The sequence below is a fragment of the Canis lupus genome, chromosome 9, assembly GCF_003254725.2.
Source record: "Canis lupus dingo isolate Sandy chromosome 9, ASM325472v2, whole genome shotgun sequence".
NCBI classification, from domain to species: domain Eukaryota; kingdom Metazoa; phylum Chordata; class Mammalia; order Carnivora; family Canidae; genus Canis; species Canis lupus.
In genome coordinates, this window is record NC_064251.1 from 14,356,418 (window position 1) to 14,383,106 (window position 26,689).

Below are 26,689 nucleotides of genomic sequence, written 5' to 3' on the forward strand. Positions count from 1 at the left end.
GCTCTTCTCATAACTTCCACTGAACCATAGATCAGAGAGAGGAGTTGTCTTCTAGCTGGAAACCATCACTTCTGGGTATTTGCCCTATGACAGAGAATTCTTTGGTTTCCATTGTACCCATTCCAATCTGATTTAGCTTTACTGGTGGCAGTATCAGAGGGTAGCATTTACTGCTCTCTGACCTCAAGGAAGTAATAATCTAATTCAGACAATATTGTTAACTTACCTTCATTCACCCAATCATCTACTCTACTAACACGTTTTTGTTTTTGTTTTTAGAAAGAGAGAGAGGGCGAGCACCCACGAGGCAGGGAGAGGGGCAGAAGGTGAGGCAGAGAGAGAAGAATCCCAAGCAGGCTCCAGCTGAGCGTGGAGCCGATGCGTGGCTTGATCTCACAACCCTGAGACCATGACCTGAGCCACAATCAAGAGTAGATCGCTTAACCCACTGAGCCTTTTTTGATCATCTACTAGGTACCACGCACTGTCCCTGTCATCATGCAGGCAGCAGTCCACTTGGGGGAGGACAGGCCATTATGACACACTGTAGAAGGTGTCTCACAGACGGAAGACTAGGGAGGTAAGGAATGCAGAGGGGAATGCAGAGGAAGGGCAGCTCAGTGTGGGGGAGACAGGAGAGAATTCTGGAAGAGTGGATGCCTAAACTGAGTTACAATGAGTGGGTAGGAATAGGCTAGAAAAGGAGAGGGGTAAGAGTCCTCCAGGCAGGGGAACAGCATAGACAAAGGCACAGACATGTGATGGGAACTATAAATAATAGCAATCAGAATGTAAGGGCCAGGAAAGAATTGGTGAGAGACCTGGCTGGAGAGGTAAGCAGCCGCTGGATTGTGGAGGATTGTCAACAGACTTTCAGTGGAGGGCAGTAGGGAGCCATCACGATTTCAAGCAGGGGAGTGAAAAGAACTGATATTTATCTTAGAAAGCACCCAATGGCCTGATATACTGTGTATATTTAAAGGTATAGCCTGGGGGGCCTGGCTGGCTCAAATCCCAGGGTCATGAGTTTAAGCCCCAGCCTACTTAAAAAATAAAAAATAAAGGTACAGGCTAGAGGGGCCCACCACAAACATGCATACCTCGTAGGGTTGTCTTTATCCACACTAAAACCAACTGCAGAAGCCAGGGAGAACCTCCTGGGTACAGCAAGTTCCAAGCTGAGTTTGCCAAGGCAGCAGGTCTGTCTGATGAACCTGCAGTTTTCTGGAAAAGTCAGCCCTGTCCTATAACATTGCCAGGGAAGGCAGGGGGTCCAGACTTACACTGTGTGGAAAGAGGCCCGTGAGCGGCAGGGGTGGGAGGGTGAGGGGTGGGGGAGATGCACCCAGGAAAAAATCAAGAGATCTCGTTGGGTGTCCTTTGGGTAGAGGATGGAAAGGGGAAAGAACTCTCACCCTGCCATGAGAGGGGGCTCCAAATCCAGGTGAGACAAGTGGAGGGGGGAGGTGGTCAGGGGCATGAAAGGCAAATGTCACTTGTGCCTTTAAAACAAAGAGTCTGCGTTCAGTGGTCCCTCAGGAAGGCCAGTCATTTCCTGAGGAGATATCAGGCTGGCCCATGCTTCATTGTTCCCAGTTCCCAGCAATGGCCGCCATTACCTGACCAAGCACTAGAGCCTGTCTCTCTCTGTGGCGCCGGGAGAAGTTACCAGAGTGGTTTCTCTACTTTCACAGGGCGGATTTATCTGGGCCACGTGGGAAGTGCCTTCTGCCCCAGGGGCATGGCCCAAAGGCAGAACTAACTGCCCGAAGTTCACTCTCAAGATGCAACTGGAGTGGACCCAAGAGGGCAAGATGTGGCTAGGAGCTCTGCTGATACTTCTACTTTGTGAGTTTTTATTCTCTTCCCACATTACTTAAACTTCACGAGAATCGAAGCTAATGACATCAACATATTTCTTCTGTTGTTTCCAGGTCCAAGCCTTGAAGGACAAGAAAACTGTAAGTTGTAAAGTTTCTACTTAGCTTCCCTGTGTCTTTTCGTGATTCTTACAACTCACATCAAATTGCTTGGGTTTAATGTTTATAACAACTGAGAAAAACATTCCAATTCAGAGCTAAAGTTTACTCCCTTCTGGCATGTTAGAAGGCTTTTAGAATAAAACACTTGTTCTTTTTTTTTTTTTTTTTTTTAGTTTCTTGGTGCTCCTCTCTATTTTTTTTTTTTTTATTATTTATTTATGATAGTCACACACACAGAGAGAGAGAGAGAGGCAGAGACATAGGCAGAGGGAGAAGCAGGCTCCATGCACCGGGAGCCCGACGTGGGATTCGATCCCGGGTCTCCAGGATCGCGCCCTGGGCCAAAGGCAGGCGCCAAACCGCTGCGCCACCCAGGGATCCCCTAAAACACTTGTTCTAAGCCAAATTCTAATCAGCATGTTCTAGAAGTTGCATATGATTTTTTTCTAGAAACTAGTGAATTGATACTTGTTTGGATTGGGGAAGTGAAAAAAAGGAGTGGTTCCATAATTTGTTTTTTTTGTTTTTTTTACCATAAATGTCTTATTTTCATATTCTCCATCCCCCATTGTTTTTAATCACAAATGAGAGGTAATTAATCTGTTAGATTCAGGAGGACAGAGCATAATTTAAATTGTTGTTATGACTTGTTCCTTTAAATGATCTAAAACAGATAATTGGATTTCATTTCCCATTGACCTGTGAGGCCATGATTACGTCTCTAATATTTTGCGCTTGTGCAAAGCCGGCAGGGAGGGGGTGGCAGGTCTTCTACTTATCTCTAAAGTCTGGTTTGTCATCCATTTTAGAGCTAATTTTGAATCTTTAAGATAAGATGCTCGGCTGTGACTGGGGGCTAACTGAGAGCCCACAGAACAGGATTCCCCTTATCTTTTTTTTTTAATTTTTTATTTATTTATGATAGTCAGAGAGAGAGAGAGAGGCAGAGACATAGGCAGAGGGAGAAGCAGGCTCCATGCACCGGGAGCCCAACGTGGGATTCGATCCCAGGTCTCTAGGATCGCGCCCTGGGCCAAAGGCAGGCGCGCTAAACCGCTGCGCCACCCAGGGATCCCCCCCCCCCCTTTCTTTCTTTCTTTCTTTCTTTATTCATGACACACAGAGAGAGACAGAGAGAGGCAGAGACACAGGCAGAGGGAGAAGCAGGCTCCATGCAGGGAGCCCAACATGGGACTCGATCCTGGGTCTCCAGGATCACACCCCGGGTGGAAGGCGGCACTAAACCTCTGGGCTACTGGGGCTGCCCAGGATTCCCCTTATCAGAGGTCACTTTACTTCACAAAAGGATGGGGGTGACTGGGTTGTGGACAGTTGTATAGCTCTTTGGAGATGATGTACATGGATGATGCTGGTTTGCTGAGTCCAAGCTTTAAGCAGTGGCTCCCTAGAGAGGCCATGAGCAAAGCTAGTCTGCTGGTCTCCTACCTCAGTGTCCATGTGCTTTGGTGAGCATGTGACCCCCATGGCAACCAGTGGAAGCTTTATATCCACTATCTTGGTCAGCATCCTACTAAACCAATGATGTCTCTGTGCCTCAGAGAAATAACCAACTGGACCAAGTGAGAGCCAGTTAGCAGAGCATCAGCATTAGAACCTCCGCTGTCTGGAATATGGCTCTGTGTCTAGGGCCATAGGCCAAACTTAGATCTTTAGAGCCGCCTTCACTTTGCCCCTTTGAGCCTTTTTCCCAATCTGTAAAATGGGGATGATAAGAGAATTGATCCCACAGAGTTGGTATGAGGATAAGATTAGATAAAAGGAGGCATATGATGACAACAATAGTTTACTATCTGGTCCTAGCCCTCCTTCACAATCCTTCATGATCACGGTCCCTGCGTCACCCCGGTCTGTCCACGGCTGCCCACATACCCCAGCTACCATCCATACCACGCCCTACAAACACATAGGCTGCTGGGCCTCTGCTTCCCAGGACCTCCAGTCTCTCCCACCTTCCCCACCTCACGTGGAAGTAAATTGCTCCTTTCCCAGGGCTCCTGGAGAAAGGCCTTTGTACCTCCAGGGAAGACCTCAGAACTGTAGGACTTGGAGCAGGAAGCCTCTCTCGCTGCTTCCTCGGACCTCCACCTTGTTTTACACTTGAGGAAACTGAGGCACAGAAACCATGAGGTACCTGCATGTGGTCAACTGGGTGTTAGCAGCATGGGGGCTAGGACCAAGTCTCCCATTCCTCCCGTCACCCAGGATCATGCTGATGACACGTTAACATGCATAATCTGCCGGCTGGCCCCACATGGCCTGCTCTGTGATCGAGGTCCTGGGTTAGCCTTGGCCCTTTCTTTCTCTTCCTTTTATCCCAGGCTCCCCCACCCAACCCCAGCCCTCTTGCCTCAGCAGATGACCTCAGCTTCATCTTCACCTAGAAAACACTGCTGTCTGGAGGGAACTCCCTCTATTTCCCGCCCTGCCCCAGCTGCAGGCTTATCTGCCTCCCCACCCATCCTTCCAACTTCCCTCCCAGCTTCAGAGGTATCAGGGGGGCCAGTCCGTCCACCTGGGCTCTGAGCCCATCACCCACAGCATTCCCTCCCCAATCTTGCTCTATCATTTATTCAGCCCCCACCCCACTTTTAGTATCTCTATCCCCCACCCCCTTTTGGCTCTTTCTCCTCTGTCTACGAACACAATGGGTAGCTCTTGTTCTTATAGGAAAAAGAAAAATCATGAACAACCCACCTCCTTCCATTATCTTGTGTCCCTCTGTGTATCCACTCTGTTCCTCAAACTTCTCTCAAGGCTGGTTTATAGCTGTCATCTCTCCTGCCCCAGCTCTCAGTCTGCCCTCACTTAGGACCCTGGCTTTAGCCCCCATACCTCCCTGCCACTAGAATTTTCTCACTAAGGGGTCGTCAAGGACCTTGTAATAAACAAATGCCATGAACATTCCCAGCCCATAGCTATCCGGACCCTTGTGCTGCCTCTGCTTGAAGCCTCCTTTCTTGGCCTTCTGGACCCTCTTCCTTGGTGTTCTCCAGTCTACCCCTTCTACCAGTCCCTCCTGGGCTATCACCTGAACCACATGGTCTGGGATGTCTCTCCCGCCAGCCCATAGTGATCTTTTTAAAGCTCAGGTGTCATCCTGTCACCTCCTTCCCATACCCCACCCAAATACCCTTAGGCAGGCCCAGCTTGGCCCTCTGTTTCTGGCACCTCCTACCTGACCCACCTGCCCCCTCAGGCCCTACAGTCTGGTTCCTGTAACTGCACATGCCCAGAATGCATTGATTTCTTGGTTCTAGGTAGTTTTGCCATGAACATCTTTGTTGTAAGCATTTTCATTGCATAACTAATAGGCTGTTATGCAGTTTTGCCTTGAAAAATTAAATAACTGGTTGACACTTTGTTGGTTTTATCAACTGGTTGAGTTTGGTTTCATTTCTCTGTTGACATGTGCTCCATTTTTGTATTATTTCAATCTTAGTCCTCATGTGGTCTACACAGTGGTGCAGAGTTTTGAACTCACATTTCCCATGGAACTTTGGAACATCTATCTGTGGACACATGACAGTATGCCAAGAACAAACAACAGTGTAGGAGGCGGTAACACCTTCACAATGTAGTACAAAGTTCTGTTACAAATATGCATTCTAGTATTTGGAAACTACTTCTTTTTTGTTTGTATTTTTTTAAAGATTTTATTTATATATTTTAAAGATTTTATTTATTTATTCATGAGAGACACACAGAGAGGCAGAGACACAGGCAGAGGGAGAAGCAGGCTCCCTGCGTGAAACCTGATGTGGGACTCGATCCCAGGACCCCAGGATCAGACCTGAACCAGAGGCAGATGCTCAACCACTGAGCCACCCAGGCGTGCCTTAAGATTTTATTTTTAAGTAATCTCTACACCTAATGTGGGGCTTGAACTCATGACCCTGAGATCAGGAGTCAAAAGCTCCACTGACTGAGCCAGACGGGTACCCTAGAACTATACCTCTTTTAATGAGGAAGGAACTTCAGTAAAAAAAAAAAAAAATGAAGAGATCCATCAGCAAGAGAAAAAAAAAAAAGCATAATTCTATGAACGAAAGATTTGGAGACATGTGCTTAGGTACAATCCATAAAATACAATCAGTTATTTGCATAGAATTGCCATGAGTCTACACACATTTTGAATGTATTCGATTATTTTGTAGTTTACAATAGCTTTCTAATTTTGTTACTCATTTTCCATTACTCATTGTCCTCTTTAATGAATGTCCCTCTTTTATATTTTGTGATTTTCTCTTTTATGGCAAAACGGCTTTACAGCAAATAGTCATGCAGTGAAAATGCTTGCAGCAAAGATGCTCACCGTGAAAATATCAAACATATGATTTCTCATGCCCCTGTGCCTGGTACACGCTGTTGTACCCGGAGCATCCCACCACATGTTCTTGGCCTTGTCCAAGGCTGGTCCAGAGGCCACTTCAGAGGTGAAGATGAAGCAGAATTTCCTTTGCCTCTCTTGAGCCACTCTTCCTCTTGGTGTGGATAGCATTGTACTTCAGTTATCTGGATCCCTACCAGCTGTATGATTTAGGACCCCAGGGATTATTTCTTATTTACCTTGTAATCCCAGCATCTGACACAGGTGCTTAGTAAATGCTTCACTGAAGGGAACCCAAACTGAACTTAGACAGACTTGAGATTCAGATGAGATGGGTCAGCGCATTCTCTGCTGAGCACCAGAGTTCATGAGGGGCTCCGTGCTAACTGGCTCCCTGTGATTTTCCTGACAACGGTGGGTGGGCAGGGGCGGGAGGCTCTCTTCCCCCCTTTCTGAGTCATTTCCAGGTTGGCCAAGAGGCTGGCTGAGTCATGATGCCTCATCTTCCCAAGGAGCATCAGCATCCGCTGATGGTGGCTCGAGGTACAGGGAAGCAGGCCCCTTCCTTTAAGGTCTAGGGATTTGGCACAATGGTCCATAGGGGCCTTATCTGTGCTGTGATGACTTTGTTACCGTGGACCCCCCTCCATCAGCCTTCATCTGTCCAGTTTGAAAAGATCTGACCTCTTTAGGCTGCTGCCTAACTCCAAACTTTCATCACAATGGTTCTGAATATTTGGGGCTCAGGGAAGAAAGCTGTGGATCCTCTCCACCTTCCCACCCCTCCCATAAAAAAATGCATACTTGCCTATACTTGTAGATGGTTCAGGGGCCCCCTACTGCCCATTCATGAACCTCCAGGGGGCCCAGGTGTGCACACTCACTCTATTGTGTAAATAGTGAGACCTGTACACGGTAATCTAGCTTGGCTGTTCCTGAACAGTTGATTCACAAAGAGGACAATGTTTTCTACATTATCTTAATAATCAATTTTTGAAGATCAGTTGGGTGGTATATTGCTGCCTAACAAATTACCCGCCAAGTTTAGTGGCTTAAGATAACAATTTATTACCTCACAGCTTCCAAGAGTTAAGAATCTGGGAGTTCTGGCTCCAGGCCTGTCAGGCAGTTGCCCATAGAATACTGGTCAGGATTACAGTGAATGGAGGGCTTGTTGGAGACTGAGGGGATTTGCCTTTAAGTTCAGTCATTCGACTGTTCCTCACCATATGGGCCTTTCCAGAGGGATGCTCATGACTGCACAGAATGAGTGATCCTGAAAAAGGAAAAGTGTTCAAGACAAAAGTTGCAACGTCTTTTATAACCTAATTTCAGAAGCAACAAACCAATACTTCGTTATTTTTGGTTGCAAAACCAACCCTGGGATGATGTGGGAAGGGATTACATGCTGATGTGAATACCAGAAGGCAAGTCTCACTGGGGGCCATTTGAAGGCTGTCTACCACAAGGGTGGTGGTGGTGGAGGTGGCGGTGGTTGTGGTGTTAAAAGCTGTGCCACTGCTTTTTGTTGCATTGCATCAATGAGGCTTTGTGTTCATCAAAGAGCTGGGTTTCATACATTTACAATAAAATTACTGATAAATTTCATAAAATGCTTTTCCTTCTTCCATTTTGCCTTCCTTTCTTCTCCCCTGTCTGTTGCAGCTGGACATGGGAGTGTGATGTTTCTTCCAGCAAATCAGTTGAGTTGATTTATTAAGCAGATGTGTGTTTGTTTGCTTAGAAAAAACAAATTGGCAAAAGTGCCTGTGCTAGTGGATATCATCCTCTCTAAAAAACCACCACCTGATGCTTTAGCCAAGTTTCCTTTAGGGCTCCTGTAAAAACGATATGAATTAGGTCTGGTCAATCAGAGACCCAGGCAGGGATGGTGCTAAGCCTGGAGGGCCTGCAATAGAGAGGAATTGCGTCAACAGACGGTGAGCTCCAAAGGGGCAAAGACTGTGCTGATCCCACTCTTCTCTGAACCTCCAGTATTGGGTGCAATGCCTGGCACAGGGAAGCCCCCTGGAATGTCAACTGAATGATGAGGCTAAGGAAGAGGGAAGGGAACGTCATCAGGCAGGGGTCAGGCATTGGGCAGGACACGCTCTACCCCTTCAGTGCTCTTGGCCACCTTGGCTCAGTCATTGTTCAACTACAAAGGAAGGCAGATACGAGTGTTCCCATTTTATAGTAGGAGAAGTGGTAGCTTAGAGGGGTTAAGGAACTCCCAGCATCACCCAGCTAATGGCTATGTACCCCAGGCATGCCTGACTGGCTTTCTTCCTGTACCCAGGTCTGCATCCCAATCTGGGGCCTGACCAGCCAGCCATGGGTGTGCACTTCATCCAGGTTGATGACATAGTGGGTGACTAACCCAGGGAGTCTGGAGAAGTCACTGTAATTAACCCAGAAAATGAAGAATTGGTTTTCTTTTGAAAAAAGTTTGCTAGAAATAGGGAGTGGATATGGGGTGTTAGAGCCCTCAAGACTCAAGTTTGGCTTTGTATCTGTGATTGACAGAACCCAGCTAACATCTCTCAAGCACTTCATCTATTCCAGGAACTGTGTTCCTAGTACTTAAACTCAGGCTCCATTTATACTTAGTATCATTATGTCCATTGTATGGATGAGCCAAATGAGGCTCAGAGTTCAGGAACTTGCCAAAGCCACACAGTTTGTGAACAGCGATGGGATTTGACCTAGGCAATCTGGCTCTGCACCTACTTTCTTCTCCTGTTAGAATCACTGTGTGAAACAGCATGGTTTAAGATAAGGAGGTGCTGAAGGGGTAGTGTGATTGCCTGTCCCTACCTGAGAAGGGACCATATTAATTGACGGGAAATTGAATATGGTCCAAAGAAACTTTGTTCTGAGAGCTCACCAAGTAGACTCCTCAGACCAGGAACTAGTAAGGAATAGAAGAGACAAAAAGGGAGTTATAAAGATTAATACTATAGGAAATAACTTGTGTTTAAACAATCACCTTGTTTCATCCTGCGGACTGGTCAGATGCCATTTTTCGTTAAACTAATTACTCAGAAGAAAGGAACAGGTGGGGACTGTTGTATTCATTTTAAAACCTGAGACATATTATAGACAAATTAAATTCTAAATTGTTCAGAAAGATTTGACCTTATTAAAAGAGAAAGAAAGACCATCTTTGCTAGTATTTCTGGCCAGCTAGCTAGCTGTACCTTTTCTTATTTGAAAAATGTTTTGGGACCACTTGTAAAAATTACATATTGTTGTTTAATAGGAGAAAATAAAGGAGGAAATCAGAGTGACAAAGTAGGGGCAGGCCAATAAGACTATGGGTCTTTTAGCACACAGAAATTCATCCCAGGGGCGCCTGGGTGGCTCAGTCAGTTAATCTGCCTTCTGCTCAGGTCATGATCCGGGGCTCCTGGGATCAAGCCCCTCATCATCGAGAATCCCTGCTCAGAGGGGAGCCTGGTATCCCTCTTGCTGTGTTCTCATATGGTCATTCCCTCTATGCTCATGTCCCTGGTCTCTCTTTCTCCAGATTTCTTCTTATATGGACACCAGTCAGATTGGATTAGGGGCCATTTTAACTTAATTACCTCTTTGAAGGCCATATGTTCAAGCATAGTCACATTCTAAAGTCCTAGGGGTTAGGTTCTCAATATAGAATGTTGTGGATGTGTATGGGCGGGGGGGGACACAGTTCAGTCCCTTCCTAAGAGCATCCTTTGAGAGAGTGCCAAACTTAATTTGGTTAATACAAGTCAATGGGGGCCCATAGCAAAGTAATCCAAGAATGCAGGTTTCTGAAGATCTTCCTCTGTTCAAGGCTAAGGAGGTTCAGGATATGTAGGAGACCCAATAAATGTACATTCATCAAGCATAATCCATTAATATTTTTCTGTTTGATGTGTCTGATAAGAATACATCTTTAGGAGCCTTACTTAAGCCATGTGACCTTGTTTTGCCTTTATAATACCTGGTTGTCACAGTCCCACACTATCTCTGGCCCCTGAAGTCCTCATGGGCCATATAAACTTCAGGTTAGGTGCCAAATTTTGTAGATGAAGATCTACCTCTCCTGTAAAAGATTGGAGAGTGGGGGCATGGGCGTGGCAGGGGTGGTGAGGAGGAGAGTAAGACTTTGTATTTGCTTAGAGATGTGTAAAGACTAGCTGGAAGAAACTAAAATCAATGATTACTTCTGCAAGAGGAGAAATTAGAACATCTCTGTATCTTTCTATGTATTCCTGATCCTATCCCTTTCTTCCCTTCAGAAATGACCAGTATCCTAATTTTTTAATATTAATTATATCCATCCACTTTTTAAAAAAAGATTTTATTTATTTGAGAGAGAGAGAGAGTATGACCAGCTGAGGAGGAGACAGAGGGAGAGGGAGAAGCAGAATCCCTGCCCAGCAGGGAGCCTGATGCAGGGCTCAATCCCCGACCCTGAGATTATGACCTGAGCTGAAGGCAGATGCTTAGCCAACTGAGCCCCCTAGGTGCCCCTCCATCCACCTTTCTAAGCTTGCATTATTTCAAATGACCTATCTGTGGGCTCTTTGGGGTTTTCACATAGACATCATATCATCTGCCTTTGGGGACTTTGAAACATTTGGCTATACTAGGCACTCAAAAATTTAAATGAAATGTTTATAATATCTGATTGTTTTATTCACGCTTCATGGAAGTCGATGAGACGGGAGGCTCACAGATCATGGCAGACACAGTAGCTCTCAATCCCAGATCCTGATGCTGAAGAGATAGCCTCTTTGAGAATGGGGACCACACACAGCCATCGCCTGCCTGGTCCCTGTGGGCATGGGGACCCCTGGATGCTACACTGAAGAGGGTGTGCTCATACCAATTTGACGTGGTAAAGGACACCAGGATGATGTTTCTGAGATAACAGGTGTGTCTGCTCTCCTTCCTTGGCATTTAGCGTTCACCATCAACGACATCCACATGGAGATCCTACCAGGAGAAGAGGTGCAAAATGGGGAGAACATGACCTTGCAATGCATCGTAGACATCAGCACCACCTCTCATATCAAGCCTCAGCACTGGGTGCTGTTCTATAAGGATGATGTGCTATTTCACAATGTCTCCTCCGTGGAGAACACTGAGAGTTATTTTATTCCCCGAGCCCGGGTCTATGACGCAGGGACATATAAATGCACCGTGATTCTAAACAACAAGGAGAAAACCAGCTTGGAGTACCAGGTGTGGGTCAAAGGTGAGTCCCTGCATTTGAACGTAGCTCAAGCAGATGCAGGATAGCACATATGGTAGCAAGAATAGTAACTGAATGGTTGGTAACCCTGGACCTACCCTTCCTACTCCTCTGCGTGGCATTGTCCTAACCTGAAAATGTCAGCGTTAGACATGTTCCTAATATGCCAGGTTATTTCTCATCTCCTTGCCTTTGCATATACTAGTCTTTCTCCTGGGAATACCCTTCTTCTCCTCTCCTCGTGAACTGCTATTCCTCCTTCAAGACTCAACTCAACTCTTCTCTGACACGTTACCAAGCAAAACCAATGCCCCCAGGGTCCCCATCCTCACAGCTCTTAGGCAGTCTTGGTATATAATAGTATTTGTATAAAAGCCCATAGGCTGAGTATTGACACTGGATGCTGCAGTCACTCTGCCTGGAGGCCTCTCTAAATTTTAAAATTCTCACCAGTGGAATGGAGGTAATAGTAATGCCCAGCTCAGGGCGTTATTGGGAGAATTAAAAGACATCTCTCAGTAAAGTGCTCAATATCATTTCCGGCACATAATAAATTCCCAATAAATGGCAATTGCTATTTCACTGCATTGCAAGTGTTTCTCACATATTTATCTGTTTTGGACTATGAAGTCACAAGGAAAGAGATGGTGTTTGATCCATTTTTAAAATCTCAAAGAATCTGGCTCATAGCAGACAATAAACAGTCATGGAATAAATCAAGCAAATGATAAAGGGAAGTACAAATGGAGAAACGAGGGAAATCATGGGGAATTTGGGTTCAGAGATACAGGATTCCATCCATCCACTCATTGATTTACTCCCTTAAGAAGCATTTCCCAAGGCTGCCAGTCAGGAAGAAGACCAGTTGCAAGACCTGAAAATGCGTCAGGTGGAGGCCACCTCTAGGTGCACTTACTGTCTGGTGGGGAAGAGAGACATTTACAAAAATCATTATAGTCCAATACTCCTGTGATCTGAGTGCTGTGGGAATACAAAGGTGAGAGGAAAGCATTCCTCCTGGAGAAGTTAAAGATGGCTTCCTGGAGAAGGAACATTGGCTCCAGATATAGAAGATCTAGTAGGAGTTTGCTTGATGGTGAAGTGGAGTGTAGCGTGAGTGGAAGAGCAGAGGCTAAGAAAGAGCACGAAGTATCCCGGCAGAGTGCTCCTCAATCAAATTCCCCAATCTTTGGAATCTTCATTCCTGTCTCTAAAATAGAGATCACTAGTAGCTACACATACCCCTGAAGTTCATTTGGTTTTGAAGATTAACTGTTATAGTAGCGAAGTGTGCTCAGTAAGCAAGTACTGAATGAATGAATGAATGAATGAATGTTCGAGGGGCTTGGCCAGGCCATCCTTAGGAAGGGATAGTTCTTTTTTTTAATTTTTATTTATTTATGATAGTCACACAGAGAGAGAGAGAGAGAGAGGCAGAGACACAGGCAGAGGGAGAAGCAGGCTCCATGCACTGGGAGCCCGATGTGGGATTCGATCCCGGGTCTTCAGGATCACGCCCTGGGCCAAAGGCAGGCGCCAAACCGCTGCGCCACCCAGGGATCCCGGAAGGGATAGTTCTTTCAGCATACAAGAAGCAGGGAAAACCAGTGGGCAAGTACTCAGGTGTATTGTCCTTTCATGAGCATACAATCTCTGGCCACTTTTTTTGGTCAGTCCTTGAGGCTCACATGGGAGGACATGACATCATCATCCTCCCCCAGGGCCAGTTCTGTGGGTGTCGAACAGACAGTAGGGGGCACAGCTGGCTGGACATCTCTTTGTGTCACCAGGGGCAACAACAGCCACAGGGATGAAGCCCAGCCTTTCTCCATCTTCACTGAGGATGGGGCCTGCCAGGACCAATGGGTCTAGCATTGACTTGAGTGATGAGGAAAGATTGGCAGGGCTGGATTTGGGAAGTGTTGAAAAGACAGGTACTGGCAGGTTTTTGAAACTTAGGGTAATTTTTCTTAAAATTTAGTGATTTAATGGATAGAGTTAGCAAGGTGAGCCCTGTACTTCCTTGAGAGCTGCCACCATAATGTCATTTTTGCATTTTTGTGCTCACTTTGGTCATCAGAGCAGTCATTCACACTATTGTAACTTCCAGTGATAAGAACTGCCACCTTCTTAGGCCCTCATGAGGTCAATGGTTGTAAGTGCTTTACACACATTTCATTTAACCCCTGCAGTAGTGCTGGGAACCAAACGTGGTTCCCCCCATTTCCAGGGGTAGACACAGGCTCAGAGAGGTTGAATGGCATGTTCATGCCTTGGAGTTGCATCAAGGCAAAGCTGGTTAGAGCCAAGATCTCTTGGACTCCAAAGTTGGCCATTCATTCATTCATTAATTACACATTTATTGAGTCCCATCCTGAGGCAGACTGAGGACCCAACAATAAGTAAGACACGATCCCTTCCCTTGGGGAGATCAGCATGAAGCAGGGCAGTACTTTCATAAACAGCTGCAGCCACAGGTAACAATAGTGGTATGAACACAGTATAGGCCACCTTCCCAAGAGGACACCCTGTCATCTCCAAACTGGGTGTCTCAAAACAAAGATTCATAAGAGTCATAAGCAACTGGGGGAGGTAGCAGGTTCACAGTAAAAGATAGTCTGTCTGACTCTTAAGATGGAGCTCATGACCACCAGATCACAGAGCCCGAACAAGACATGTAGTCTCCTAGTTCCTCCTCATCTGATGGCTCACCACCTAATGTACCTTTCCTCCTACCATTTCCTTTGCTCTAGATGGCCCTCCCAAAAAGCCCCCCACATTCCTTGACACAAGCAGTTCCCATGCACAAGCACCCTGAAATGCCTGTCCTTAGCCTCCATCCCACCTTGTCTATCCAAATAACACCCTTCCTCTAAGATTGCTCTCAAGCACATCCCTTCTAGAATCTCTCTGATCCCTCAGGCAAAGAGAGCCTCCCTCCTTTTTCCTGACTGCTATATCACTCATTATCTCTGCAATACATTCTAATATTTAGTTATTTTCAGCTTTGTTTTTTTGAACTGGAAGGCAATGTATCCTTCCCCTCTCCCACCTGCCACTCCCACCCCAACTTCTGGCTTTGGAGTCAGACAGACCTGGAGTCAAATCTCAGTTCTGGGGATTGATGGCTCTGAGTTTTTGGATGAAACTTGAACCTCTCTGAGCTTCACCTTCATCTGTAAAACTAGGCACAATTTTATCTTTCATGCCCATCCAGGAGATTTATTATGAGAATTACATGGGGTCATGGATACAAAGTCAATCCTAGCTTGTGGTTGGCAGTCAATAAATTATAACAACAACCACGGTAATGCTAATAGATACTAGTTGTTTTGTTTTGTCTTTAATTATATCAGCTGGGAAGACTTGTCTTCCCCATGGGTTTATAAACTTTGAAAGCACCAACCACATCTTAAGCATATTTCATATTTTTCAAAGTAGCTGGTATAGCTCTAGGCACATAACATGCTCAATAACTACCTGATAGGTAGCACTGGGGTTCTAAGAACAAAGCAGAAGACCTTCAGATGGGTCAACCACAGAGACCCAGGTGAGGGAGGCTTGCATAGCTATAGCAAACTGATACTAATGGACTTTCTCTTCCCCCAAAGGAGTGTCCGATCCCATAGTGACACTGGACAAGAAAGAGGCAATAGAAGGCGGGGTCGTGAAGGTCAATTGTTCTGTCCCAGAGGAAAAGCCCCCGATACATTTCACAATTGAAAAACTCAAACTAGATACGAAAGGTTTCAAGCAAAAAAGAGAAAAAACTTCTCCCAACCGGAATTTCATGATGCTGGAGTTCACAGTGGAGGAACAGGACCACGTTATATTTTTCCAGTGCCAAGCCAGGATCATTTCTGGGACCCACATGGAGACCTCTAGAGCCATCAAGAGTGAACTGGTCACCGTGACGGGTTAGAGTCCTACTCTCCTTTTTATCACTCTTTCTGCCTTGCTGGTTTGGGATGGGGAGAAAGACCCCAGAAATCAGGAAGGGGGGTGGGGCCTTCTGGCTGGGCTTCTGTTCTCAAGACTGTTCTTAACCACTTCAAGGCTATGTTTATAGTTTAAAATATATGTGTGTATATGTGTGTTTGTGTGTACATGTAAAATTTCCCAAACAAAAGTTTCTCAAATAATACTTAATATATGAGGCATTTTGCCATTTTCTATTCGTTTGTATTTCAGTTTTTTAAAACACTGGCCATGACTCCGTGAAATGATGCATTGTGTAACCTGCAGCTTGGAAATCATGGCTTTAAGCCAACAACCCCCAAGCCTGGGTCAGACACCAGGAGGTGGAGTCTGGAGGGGATAGGGAGGGAGGGGAGTTCAGGTCCTCCGCCTTTGCCTCCCACATTTGATAAAAGACTCCCCTCTTCTACCCACCCCTTATCACCAAGATGTTGGACAAATAAGAAATAAATGAGGTGGCCTGAGGAGTGCTCTGGAGTGAGAAAGACAATAGCAGAGGGAAGCCTGGGGCTGTGTATCCAGGATCAAGAGAGCTCCAGGACAGGCAACCCGCAGAATGGGACAAGGACTCGTGAGCCGAGAAGAGTCAAGGGAAGGCACACTCTAGTGCAGATAGCCTCAAGTCTTTTCTATAGGAGCCTCAAAGTTTGTCATAAATACCCTTCTGCTTTTGGTACCTATTTTCACCTCTGCCCATTATGTGTGTGTGTGTGTATATATATATATATATATATATATACACACACACATATATACAGGTATTAAATTATGTATATGTAATATTTTTCTGATTATAATACATGGTGTGGGTTCAGTTTTCAGAAAATATGGCACAATGTAAAGGATAAAGTGACAATCATTCATAGTACCACTGCTCAGAGAAAATCACTTGTAGGTCCCAGACTGGTTCTGCTTATACATTCATGCACGCACACAATTTTTGTTTGTTTTTCTTTGTTTTTACAAAAAACACAACCTGACCAACATACTGTTTTATAACTTTTCTTTAACTTATCAATATGTTACAAACTTTTGTCTGTATCAAGGAATACAGATGTAGGTCTTTTTTTTTCGTGGTACCTCAGAATCCTATTATAGGTATGTACCATAATTTACTAGTACCATTATTTTTCCAGTGGTAAACATTTGGGTATTTTCCTAATTTTTTGCTATTAAAACAACCCTGGAATACACACACTTACACTTATCATTTGTACTTTTGCGAATATTTTATTTCATTATTATTTATGACATTGATTTCTGGTAGTCAAGTTGTTGATTCAAATGTTTGTGCATTTTAAATATTGATATGTATTACCAAAGCACTCCTCAGATTGGTTGAACATGTCCATCAAAAGTGATGCTAGTGTTTATTTTCCCACAACCTTGCTCTCAGAGTATTATCTACTTTCATTATTTTTTTGTCAATCTAATTGAGGCACAGTGATATATTGTTGTTCTTGTGATTTGTATTTCTTTGGCTTTTACTGAGGTCGAGTATGTTCTCTGTGTTGATTGACCAATTACTACATTTCCCCCCATAAACTGCCTGCTCGTATGCACTTGGCCCATTTTTACTGTTTCTGATTGATTTGTTTGAGTCCTTTATAAATTAAAGGCATTAACTCTTTGTTGAGTACTGTGCAAATATTTGCCCAAGTTTGTCATTTGTCATTTGTCTTTATTTTATAAGCTTTTCAAGCAGAAGTGTTTCATCTCTGTATAATCAAACCTATCCATCTTTTTCCTTTTGGCATCTCAGTTTCGTGATTCACACCTGAAACTTATTAAAGAGTAAGATGGGAGGGAGCATTAGAGCAACTTAAGAGAAGGTTTTTAAGAGGAAAGTTTCAATTTTTTTTAATTAATAAGGAAGGACAGTAATTGGCAAAAAAAAAAAAAAAAGATTAAAAAAAAGGGGGGAGGACATAAGTGCCTCTTCCTCTCGTCCAGATTTGAGCCTGAGTCCAACCAGTTTATCCTCTTCTTGTAGAATCCTTCTCTAATCCCAAATTCCACGTCAGCCCCGAAGGAGTGATCACAGAAGGAGATCAGCTCTACATTAGGTGCACCATTCAAGTGACACATCTGGTCCAAGCATTTCCAGAAATCATAATCCAGAAGGACAAGGCAATTGTAGCACACAAGAGGCATGGTAACGAAGCCACCTACTCAGTGATGGCCATGGCGGAGCACAATGGCAATTACACATGCAAAGTGGAAGCCAGCCGGATATCCAAGGTCAGCAGCATCGTGGTCAACATAACAGGTAGGGCTGCTGCTGGAGGGTGTGGGAATATGATGGGCTTAAGCAGTCACCATGCTGGAATCCAGAATGGCCAGTGAGGGCTGATAGTTCTGTTCCTGCTTGTCTGAATGATGTACTCAAATGGGGTTGTGGTGCTCAAGTGAAAAAGTCAATGCTGAGCCAGTAAGCAGTTAAATGTGGTGGTTGAGTGTGCAAGTTCTGGCATCAAATCCCAATACTGTCACTCATTACTAGGTGACTTACTGAGCTTCTCTGTGGCACAGATCTATGAGATGGGGATAATGACAGCAGTCACCTATAGGACTGTTACAATGACTAAGTGATGTGGCTCTGCTATAAAGAGCCTTATACGGGGATCTCTGGGTGGCGCAGCGGTTTAGCGCCTGCCTTTGGCCCAGGGCGTGATCCTGGAGACCCAGGATCAAATCCCACATCGGGCTTCCGGTGCATGGAGCCTGCTTCTCCCTCTGCCTGTGTCTCTGCCTGTGTCTCTGCCTCTCTCTCTCTCTGTGTGTGACTATCATAAATAAATAAAGATTTAAAAAAAAAATAAAGAGCCTCATACGGAAGAAGCACTCTGTGAATGTTAGTTAACATGTCTATTATTATACCACATTTATCTTTCCTATGTGCCAAGCACTAGCCTAGATCCCAGACATAGGTCCTAAGATAGGGTCAGGAGTGAGAAAGCATTAATAAATGAAAAAACAATAGTAACAATTCCCTTTTGTTGAACACTATATGACTGGATTATATACATTTTCATTTCATGCTTATAACAATGCTATGAGATAGGTGTCATGATTCTGCATTTATGGATGTGGAAATTAAGGCTGAGGTGTTAGGTCACTCACCCAGAAATTACAGGATTACCAGATGGTAGAACAAAAGTTATCCTCAGGTCCATTCGACTTCCAAACCCATGCACTTAATAGTTCAATTGGACTCTTTCCTCCCTTTCCTGGTTTTACTTCTCTCCATGGTACCTACCGCCAAAGAAATATACTTTATCTTTTCCTGTTTATTGTATATATTCAGGGATTAGAATGCGAGCTGATGAGAGGCAAGGACATTACCTGTTTTATTCAGTGCTATGTCCTTAACACCTGTAATAGTGCCTTGCACACAGTAGGACTTCAATACATATTTGTTGGATGCATGAAGGAACACTGGATGACAGAGTTTCTGAGAGCAGAGTGAGTCAGCACTTCTTGGTTGCCAAATGAAGGTGTTCATTCATTCCTTCATTTACAGAAAGCCTTCTAAGTGTCAACCATTGTGTGTACAATCACAGGGACAGTCCAAGTATCACAGGTAGGCTGCCAACTTCCTGACTAGATGATTGGCATATGCGTTGGATCCTGCTGGTCTATAGTGTGTACTAGCAATTTAATTTATCATTGATAATGACAACTATCTTGATGGTACATGATGTTTTTCACCAACAAGACATAGTATCTCATTAGAGAAAAGTATTCAATTCAACATACATTGAGTACTTTCTTATGCTGGGCAACTTATTGGGGATAGACAGCTACTTAAGGTCAGATTTTGCCCTTGAAGAATTCACAGACATAAATAGACCATTCAAATGCAATATCATGAACAAGTATAATAAAGGGATGGGCGTACTGCTGTGAAAGCAACAGGAGCCAAGTGGTGAACCACTTGACTCTAGCATCATTTAGAGCAGCAGGGCCAGGCTACTTTAGGAGAGCATAAAAGCATCACTGGTGCCCAAGATACTACTGTTATAGGTGATCATCTACACCCAGAAGTCTTTATTATGTGGAGTATGCAAGTCATTCAGTAGATCAGCCTCCCTGGCCCAAGATAGCAAAATGTTAGTGCTTCAGGCTGCCCTTCCCATCCCTTCAGCCTGAGTGCTCTGTGATCCCAAGCTCTGCCCTTTCCACACGGAGCTAACTGAGCCACATCAGGGCTGGCAGGCAAGCACCCTCATGTTCAAGTTCTATCAGGCCTTTGGAAATGTCTCCAGGCCCACCTATATACCTGGTTATCCACACCCCTGTTGTTATCAAGCCTCACTGTCAATGGCTCTATACAGTGACTTTAGCAGCTCACAAGAATTTTATGAAGATGAGAATCATTGAATTAGTCATTTGTCTTTGGATAAAAAAGACAACTTCACCCCACCACTGCTCATCTTTTCAGATCCAATCTGTCACCAGGTGTTGCCAGGTCTCTCAACTCTATCCTGGCTTCTCAACTCACACCCTAACACTGGCCGTCACACCAAGGTGATCTATTGCAGGGGTGTCCTGGAGCATCTCTGTTCTAGTTCATTCTTCAACCAGCTATAGGAGAAGCCCTTCTAATCTGTCTCCTATTTGACATCACTATTCATGGGCTTAAACTCCTGCATGGTCATAATCCTTCACTTTGACCCCATCTCCTTCCCAGCATCCCTCCTACTCTTTCCCCTTGGCCAACTAATGTTGACCCTAAAGGCCAAGTCCCAGATGTCCCTTCAGGCTCCCCCAGGAGAGTCCCATGGTCACACCTCAGTTCCCATCACACTCTGTTCCCATCTTTATGTCAGCAGTCCCACAAAGATCTAGCATCTGTAAGCTCTTGAAGGACCAGGTCTGGGGCTCAAGTCACCTTACATCACTGCTACGTAGCAGAGAGCCTGGCACATTGTAGGAGCTCGATAAATATTCATTCAATGAGCAAATAGAAGTCTAATCCTTATTAGTCTACATAATGGTTCTGTCAGTCTGTTACATTATGTCCTTTACAAATGGACTATTGTTCCCTAACAATTCATTCCTAATTTTAAACCATCTTGCACCTACTTCTGCAGGATGGTTTCTACTTTTCATATTTTTGTTTACATATCTTTAAACAGAGAGTCACTTCTTTGGGATTCTTGCTAAGTCACTTTTTCACATTTTTTGGTGTCCACCCAATGAGATTGTGAGGATGTCAATTTCTTGGATTTCTTTTCCCCACTCCTAACCTAGAGCTTTTGACAGTGCTCTGAAAATAGAGAAGTCATTGCTTATATGGGAGGAAGGGTGGAATGTGTCATGATAAAATATGGATTAATTATTGGGCTACCACTTTACTTAAAGTTTTATTTGGGGATCAATTATAATGGAAACGACTCCCATAGCTATGAAACATCAATGACAATGTTGATTTGTATCCCCAAACCTTTATGGTGGGAAAATTTAGAACTAAAGGTAGAATTTGATTCCCTGACTCCTGGCTGCATTCTCAAACTCTAGACCAAGATGCTTTCCTAAGAGGAACTTTGGGTCTCTGTTTCTTTCTGAATATCCAGATACTCTCAATAACTACTGACTCCTTCTGCAACGAAGGCCATTATCCTGAAGCCAGCATGTACTTGCTTATACAAAGGACCAAGTCTTCACAGTGGTTAAGTAGTTAATTAGTAATTTCCCAGCAGCTGAAAATAACCTATCCCATGACTGTAAAATTTTGGTGTATTTCAGGGGATATTCAAATAAGGAGATGCCAAGGGGCTCCTAGGTGGTTCAGTTGGTTAAACATCTGCCTTCAGCTCAGGTTATGATCTTGGAGTCCTGGAATTGAGCCCCACATCGGGCTCCTTGCGCAGCCTGCTTCTCCCCCTCTCTCTGCCCTTCCACCCTGATTATGCTCTCTCTCTCTCTCTGTCAAATAAATAAATAAAATATTTTAAAAATAAATAAGGAGATGCCAAGCTTCTTAAAAGTCAACTTCTGTCTTTACTGCTGTTGGCATCCAACCTGAATTATGGCACTCATGACTCCTTAAAGTGGCACAGAATGTTCTAGCTTACAAAGTACTCAACTTCAGAAGGCTTCAGGTGTCATCTTCATCTTCTTCTGCAAAAAGTTCTGGAGGGATGGTGGCCAGCTGCCACTTTTCCCCAGCCTCATGACCTTATTCTGCTTTAAGCCTGCACTACATCCCTCCTGCTTCCAGACTGGGCCCCTTCAACTCCATCCATTCTCCACCCAAATATCTCCCCTTCATACATGTCCAATGTCATTCCCCTGACCCAAACTCTCCATGGCTCCCATTGACCTTAGGATATAATTCATACTTCTTTAGGTGGTTCCCAAGGTCCTTCAAGACCTATGGGTCTTCCTCTGGCCTCTTCTCCTCCCATGATGTTCCAGGATGCCTGAACTTTTGGGTGGTGCTTCCTGCCAGGCCTTGCACCTGCTATTCCTCTGCCTAGAACATTCCCAGTTGGCCTTGGGAGCTTCCTGTAAGAGTCCTTTCCCTGATAATCTCTCTCCCCTCTCCATAATGGGGCTGTGGGAGTGGTGCCTGGAAACACATCTCACCCCCTTCCACTCACTGGTTTTTCAGAGCTGTTTTCCAAGCCGAAGCTGGAATCTTCCATCACCCGTCTGGACCAGGGAGAAAGCCTAAACCTGTGGTGCTCCATTCCAGAAGCACCCCCAGCCAACTTCACCATCCAGAAGGAGAACACGATTGTGTCACAGTCTCAAAATTTCACCAAGATAGCCTCTGCGACGGACAGTGGGACATACACTTGCAACGCAAGCATGGGCAAGGTGGTCAAGAGAAGCAGTGCAGTCCAGATAACCGTGTGTGGTGAGTACATCCTCCCTGGCTCAGATAGTCTTGGGGTGGGATGAGAGCAATGCAATTTACCACCAGCTGCTACCCTCTCCAGTCTGAAGGCAGATCAGACTGAGGCAGGGAAAGAACCTGAGGGAAAGAGGGAACGGTGAAATCAAGAGACCAAACAAGTGGGAATTCCTGCTCAGAGCACAGGAAAGAGGCAATACAAGGAACATGTTGGCAAAAGTCAAATTTATGGCTTTATTGTGGCTGCATACTGCTGATGTGGCTGGGTTGGCAAGATTCTGGCTACTGGAACAGGTACCCACTCAAAAAGTCAGGGAGGAAATGCTCCTTATTCAATACTAAACTTTAGGATCTCAGTTCCCAGTTTTTTGTTTTGTTTTGTTTTGTTTTGTTTTTTTAATCTATATCCTGGCTGACCAGCAAGGCTAAGACTTCTGGTAAGCAGAATGCAGGTACTGGAACCACCGAAAGCTGTGTTTCCCAGAGCTGACCATGCATGCAAAATCTGGTTAGAATGCAGGTCAGGATGGGGCCACATTCCACACCTCTAACTAGTCACTTTGGGGATGCTTGGCCCTGGACCACTGTCCGAGTAGATAGAGAGATCTAAGTGAATGTGGAACTCTGGTCAAGCTGTCACAGGCTCTGCTGCTACTCAGTCCTTCAGTTTAACCCATGGCTATGGTTTATGCAGCAGAGATTTTAGTCTCAGCTCAATCAGGGTCATAGTCTATTGTCAACTCTCTCGTCATGAAATTCCAAAGAAAATAATGCAAGAGACAAACGTGGGCCATTACATTTTATAAGCTTTATAAATAAGCAAACTTCTAAATAACGACCTAGTAGAATTCTTGCTTCTTGAGGCATGCAATTTACTATCCAGAGAGGCCAAGACACTGAGAATTTATTTTCAGATAGAATCTGTTTGTGTGGGGCACCTACGTGGCTCTGCAGTTGAGCATCTACCTTTGGCTCAGGTCATGATCCCAGGGTCCTGGGATCGAGTTCCGTATCGGGCTCCCCATAGGGAGCCTGCTTCTCCCTCTGCCTAGGTCTCTGCCTCTCTCTGTGTGTCTCTCATGAAGAAATAAATAAAATCTTAAAAAAAAAAAAAAAGAATCGGTTTGGGTACTTATTACATTTCTTATGCTTTTCCTGTATCTTATCTCAACACAACAACACATGAATGTGTGAGCATGTGTATGTGAGATATATGAAAATAAACATGTACTTGGAGGATGTAATGTTTTTCTTGAATTTATGTCATCCTTTGTTATTTATAGCATTCACTTCTCTCTCTCCTTACCACACATACACACACACATTACCTGCCTATCTGAAAGTAGTCCTGTAAAGGTAGATAAGATGGGCAGGTAATTATGGTAATACCAGAGAAGCAAAGAGCAGAATTTGGAGACCGACCCTCTTGGGCTGGATGCTTTGTTTAAAACTTTTTATTTATTTATTTATTTATGATAGGCACACAGTGAGAGAGAGAGAGAGAGAGGCAGAGACACAGGCAGAGGGAGAAGCAGGCCCCATGCTCCGGGAGCCCGACGTGGGATTCGATCCCGGATATCCAGGACCGCGCCCTGGGCCAAAGACAGGCGCCAAACCGCTGCGCCACCCAGGGATCCCGGGCTGGATGCTTTGTGCCCACCTTCTGTGTTGTTCATGTTGTTTCTCTCTCTGTCATTCTAGAAATGCTATCCAAGCCCAGGATTTTTTATGACTCCAGCTCCGAGGTAATAAAAGGACAGACTATAGCAGTCAGTTGCCAATCCATAAACGGAACGACACCTATATCTTATCACCTTTTAAAAACAAGTAACATTTTGGAGAGCCGTGACATGAGCTCAAATGAGCCTGCGGTATTCAAAGACAACCCAACAAAAGACACAGAATACCAGTGTATCGTGGATAATTGTCATTCCCATTCTGAGATGGTCAGTGAAGTTCTGCGTGTCAAGGTGATAGGTAAGTTGCTGTGCTTAGGAAGAAATCTTATTGTTTGGGGGCTTTATTTCACATTTTCAAAGGTCTGGGGTTGCCCAGGCATTGTGTGCACAAGTGGGTGGTACTAGCGCAAAGTCCATAAACATGCCATGTGGCAAAGGAGACCAAGGCCCAGGTAAATGGGGCCAGGAAATATCTGGTGGTTATTGGTGTGGCCAGTAACATTTCTTTGCAGAACCTTTGGAGGAAACTGTTAAAATATAAGAGCAAAAAAGCAAAATATAAGAGCAAATATAAGAGCTTCTTGACTTCAAGAAGCTCTAAAGTTGTGCCTTTGGGCTCCCTTAACATTTGTTCCTTTGTAGATGAACTAACAGCCATCCCTGAGAATTGTAGACCAGAGTTCTTCTCTACTATTGACTCCTGGGGAGGCAGATTCCATCATATGCAGAACCTGCTGCCATCAGAGCTGCAAGTCTCATGGGACTGGGGCTGTTGTACTCAGGGGAAATATACCATTATGCTGGAGTGGATATTTTTCCTTAAGCCTCTGTCTTGTGGAGCCTCATGTCTCAGAAGGCCTCAGGAGTGCCACTGCTTGCATCTCTGAGATATTCTGCATCTTGTAAAAAAACTTAATATGCTTCTCCTTCTTCCTCCTCCTCCTTGTTTAATAACTATCTATAGGGATCCCTGGGTGGCGCAGCAGTTTAGCGCCTGCCTTTGACCCGGGGCGCGATCCTGGAGACCCGAGATCGAATCCCACGTCGGGCTCCCGGTGCATGGAGCCTGCTTCTTCCTCTGCCTGTGTCTCTGCCTCTCTCTCTCTCTCTCTCTCTCTCTGTGACTATCATAAATAAATAAAAATTAAAAAAAGAAAACTTTAAAAAATAACTATCTATATGTGCCACTGTGGATCTCTTAAGTAGGATAGAGATTCCTGCTTCAATTAATGTGTGGTCTAAAAGGAGCCATCTTTTCAAATTAACATCAATATATATAAAGTATCTGATGCTATAGGGCATACAAAAAAGAAAACATATACTTCATTTTCGATGATATAACAAGAAACACAGGAATGTCCTGATTAAATAATGGAGGAATATTTTAGTGCCTTTGAATAACACTGCAAATAAGCATAGAAAAAAAATATTACTAGGGAACCCATGATTGTCACGTGAACTATCCTTACGATAACAGTGATAGGAATTCAGGGCATGAGAGATATCATCTAGCTTGAGTGGGAAGAGCTGGATGAAAAGCTAAAGAGCTGGGTCTCAACAATGGGTCAAGAAAGTGCTGCAGATGGCCTACCAGTTAAATACATGAGCAAAGGGATCCCTGGGTGGCGCAGCGGTTGGGCGCCTGCCTTTGGTCCAGGGCGCGATCCTGGAGACCCGGGATCAAATCCCACGTCGGGCTCCCGGTGCATGGAGCCTGCTTCTCCCTCTGCCTGTGTCTCTGCCTCTCTCTCTCTCTCTGTGACTATCATAAAAAAAATAAATTAATTAATTAAAAAAAATACATGAGCAAAAAGTCTCCATGGAGTAGTTCAAAAGACTGGGCCGATCAGATGGCTGGAAACAAGGGACTGGAAAATCATTGGATGCAAACTAAAAAAGTGACTGAGTTTTCAAGTGTGAAGGGTGCCAGTCTTCAGAATTGGAAATTTGTCATATGTGCAATAAGAGCCAGAAAGAGGAAAGGAGATCATGGGAATGGAGCTTGGGGAAGATTAACCCAGGGACTCTATCAGTGAGAAGTGAAGGTCTCAGACCTCACAGTATCTTAAAAAGCTAATGCAAAAGCCCATGTGAATTGGGGGCCCAATTTTAGTGGCTAACATTTACTGAGCCCTGACCATGTGTGCACCCTTGTGTGAAGTGTTTTAGTAAATTATCCCCATTAATACTTAACAATAGTCTTGTAAGACCCAGGGAAATATTAACCTTATTTTATAATGATGCAGCTAAGGTTTAAGACAAACAGCTGGTGGGCAGTGGGGCTGGGAATTGAGACTGGCTTACCACCACCCCCTCTGCGCTTCAGGCTGTGCCCCCCAGGGCTCTGCCCTTGTGGTTGAACTTCATTTTCTCATCTCTGGCCTGGTGCCCCCTTTTGTGGGACCAGCATCTCCGAAGTCTGGCCACCCACTGCACTCACAGGGAGATGATTCATAAGTCAGATGCCAGGGGCCCCTGGGTGGCTCAGTCGGCTGAGCCTCTGAACTCTTGGTTTCAGCTTGGGTCATGATCTCAGGGTGATGAGATGGAACCTGGCATCTGGCTCAGAGGGGAGTCTGCTTAGGATCTCTCCCTCTCTCTCTTTTTTTGCCC

General features: G+C 44.7%; 1 protein-coding gene across 4 annotated transcripts in view; it reads left to right on the forward strand.

The window, feature by feature from the left end:
• The first annotated feature begins 1,511 nt into the window (after window positions 1-1,511).
• PECAM1 (platelet and endothelial cell adhesion molecule 1) overlaps window positions 1,512-26,689 on the forward strand; it is a 53,668-nt gene continuing 28,490 nt past the window's right edge. For all 4 annotated transcript variants that reach the window (XM_025436500.3, XM_025436501.3, XM_025436502.3 and 1 more), the window contains exons 1-7: window positions 1,512-1,848; window positions 1,935-1,961; window positions 11,264-11,557; window positions 15,166-15,471; window positions 17,526-17,801; window positions 22,152-22,400; window positions 24,099-24,374. In XM_025436500.3, coding sequence (XP_025292285.1) covers window positions 1,785-1,848; window positions 1,935-1,961; window positions 11,264-11,557; window positions 15,166-15,471; window positions 17,526-17,801; window positions 22,152-22,400; window positions 24,099-24,374 — 1,492 coding nt within the window. In that variant the 5' untranslated portion in view covers window positions 1,512-1,784. The remainder of the gene's footprint in view (window positions 1,849-1,934; window positions 1,962-11,263; window positions 11,558-15,165; window positions 15,472-17,525; window positions 17,802-22,151; window positions 22,401-24,098; window positions 24,375-26,689) is intronic.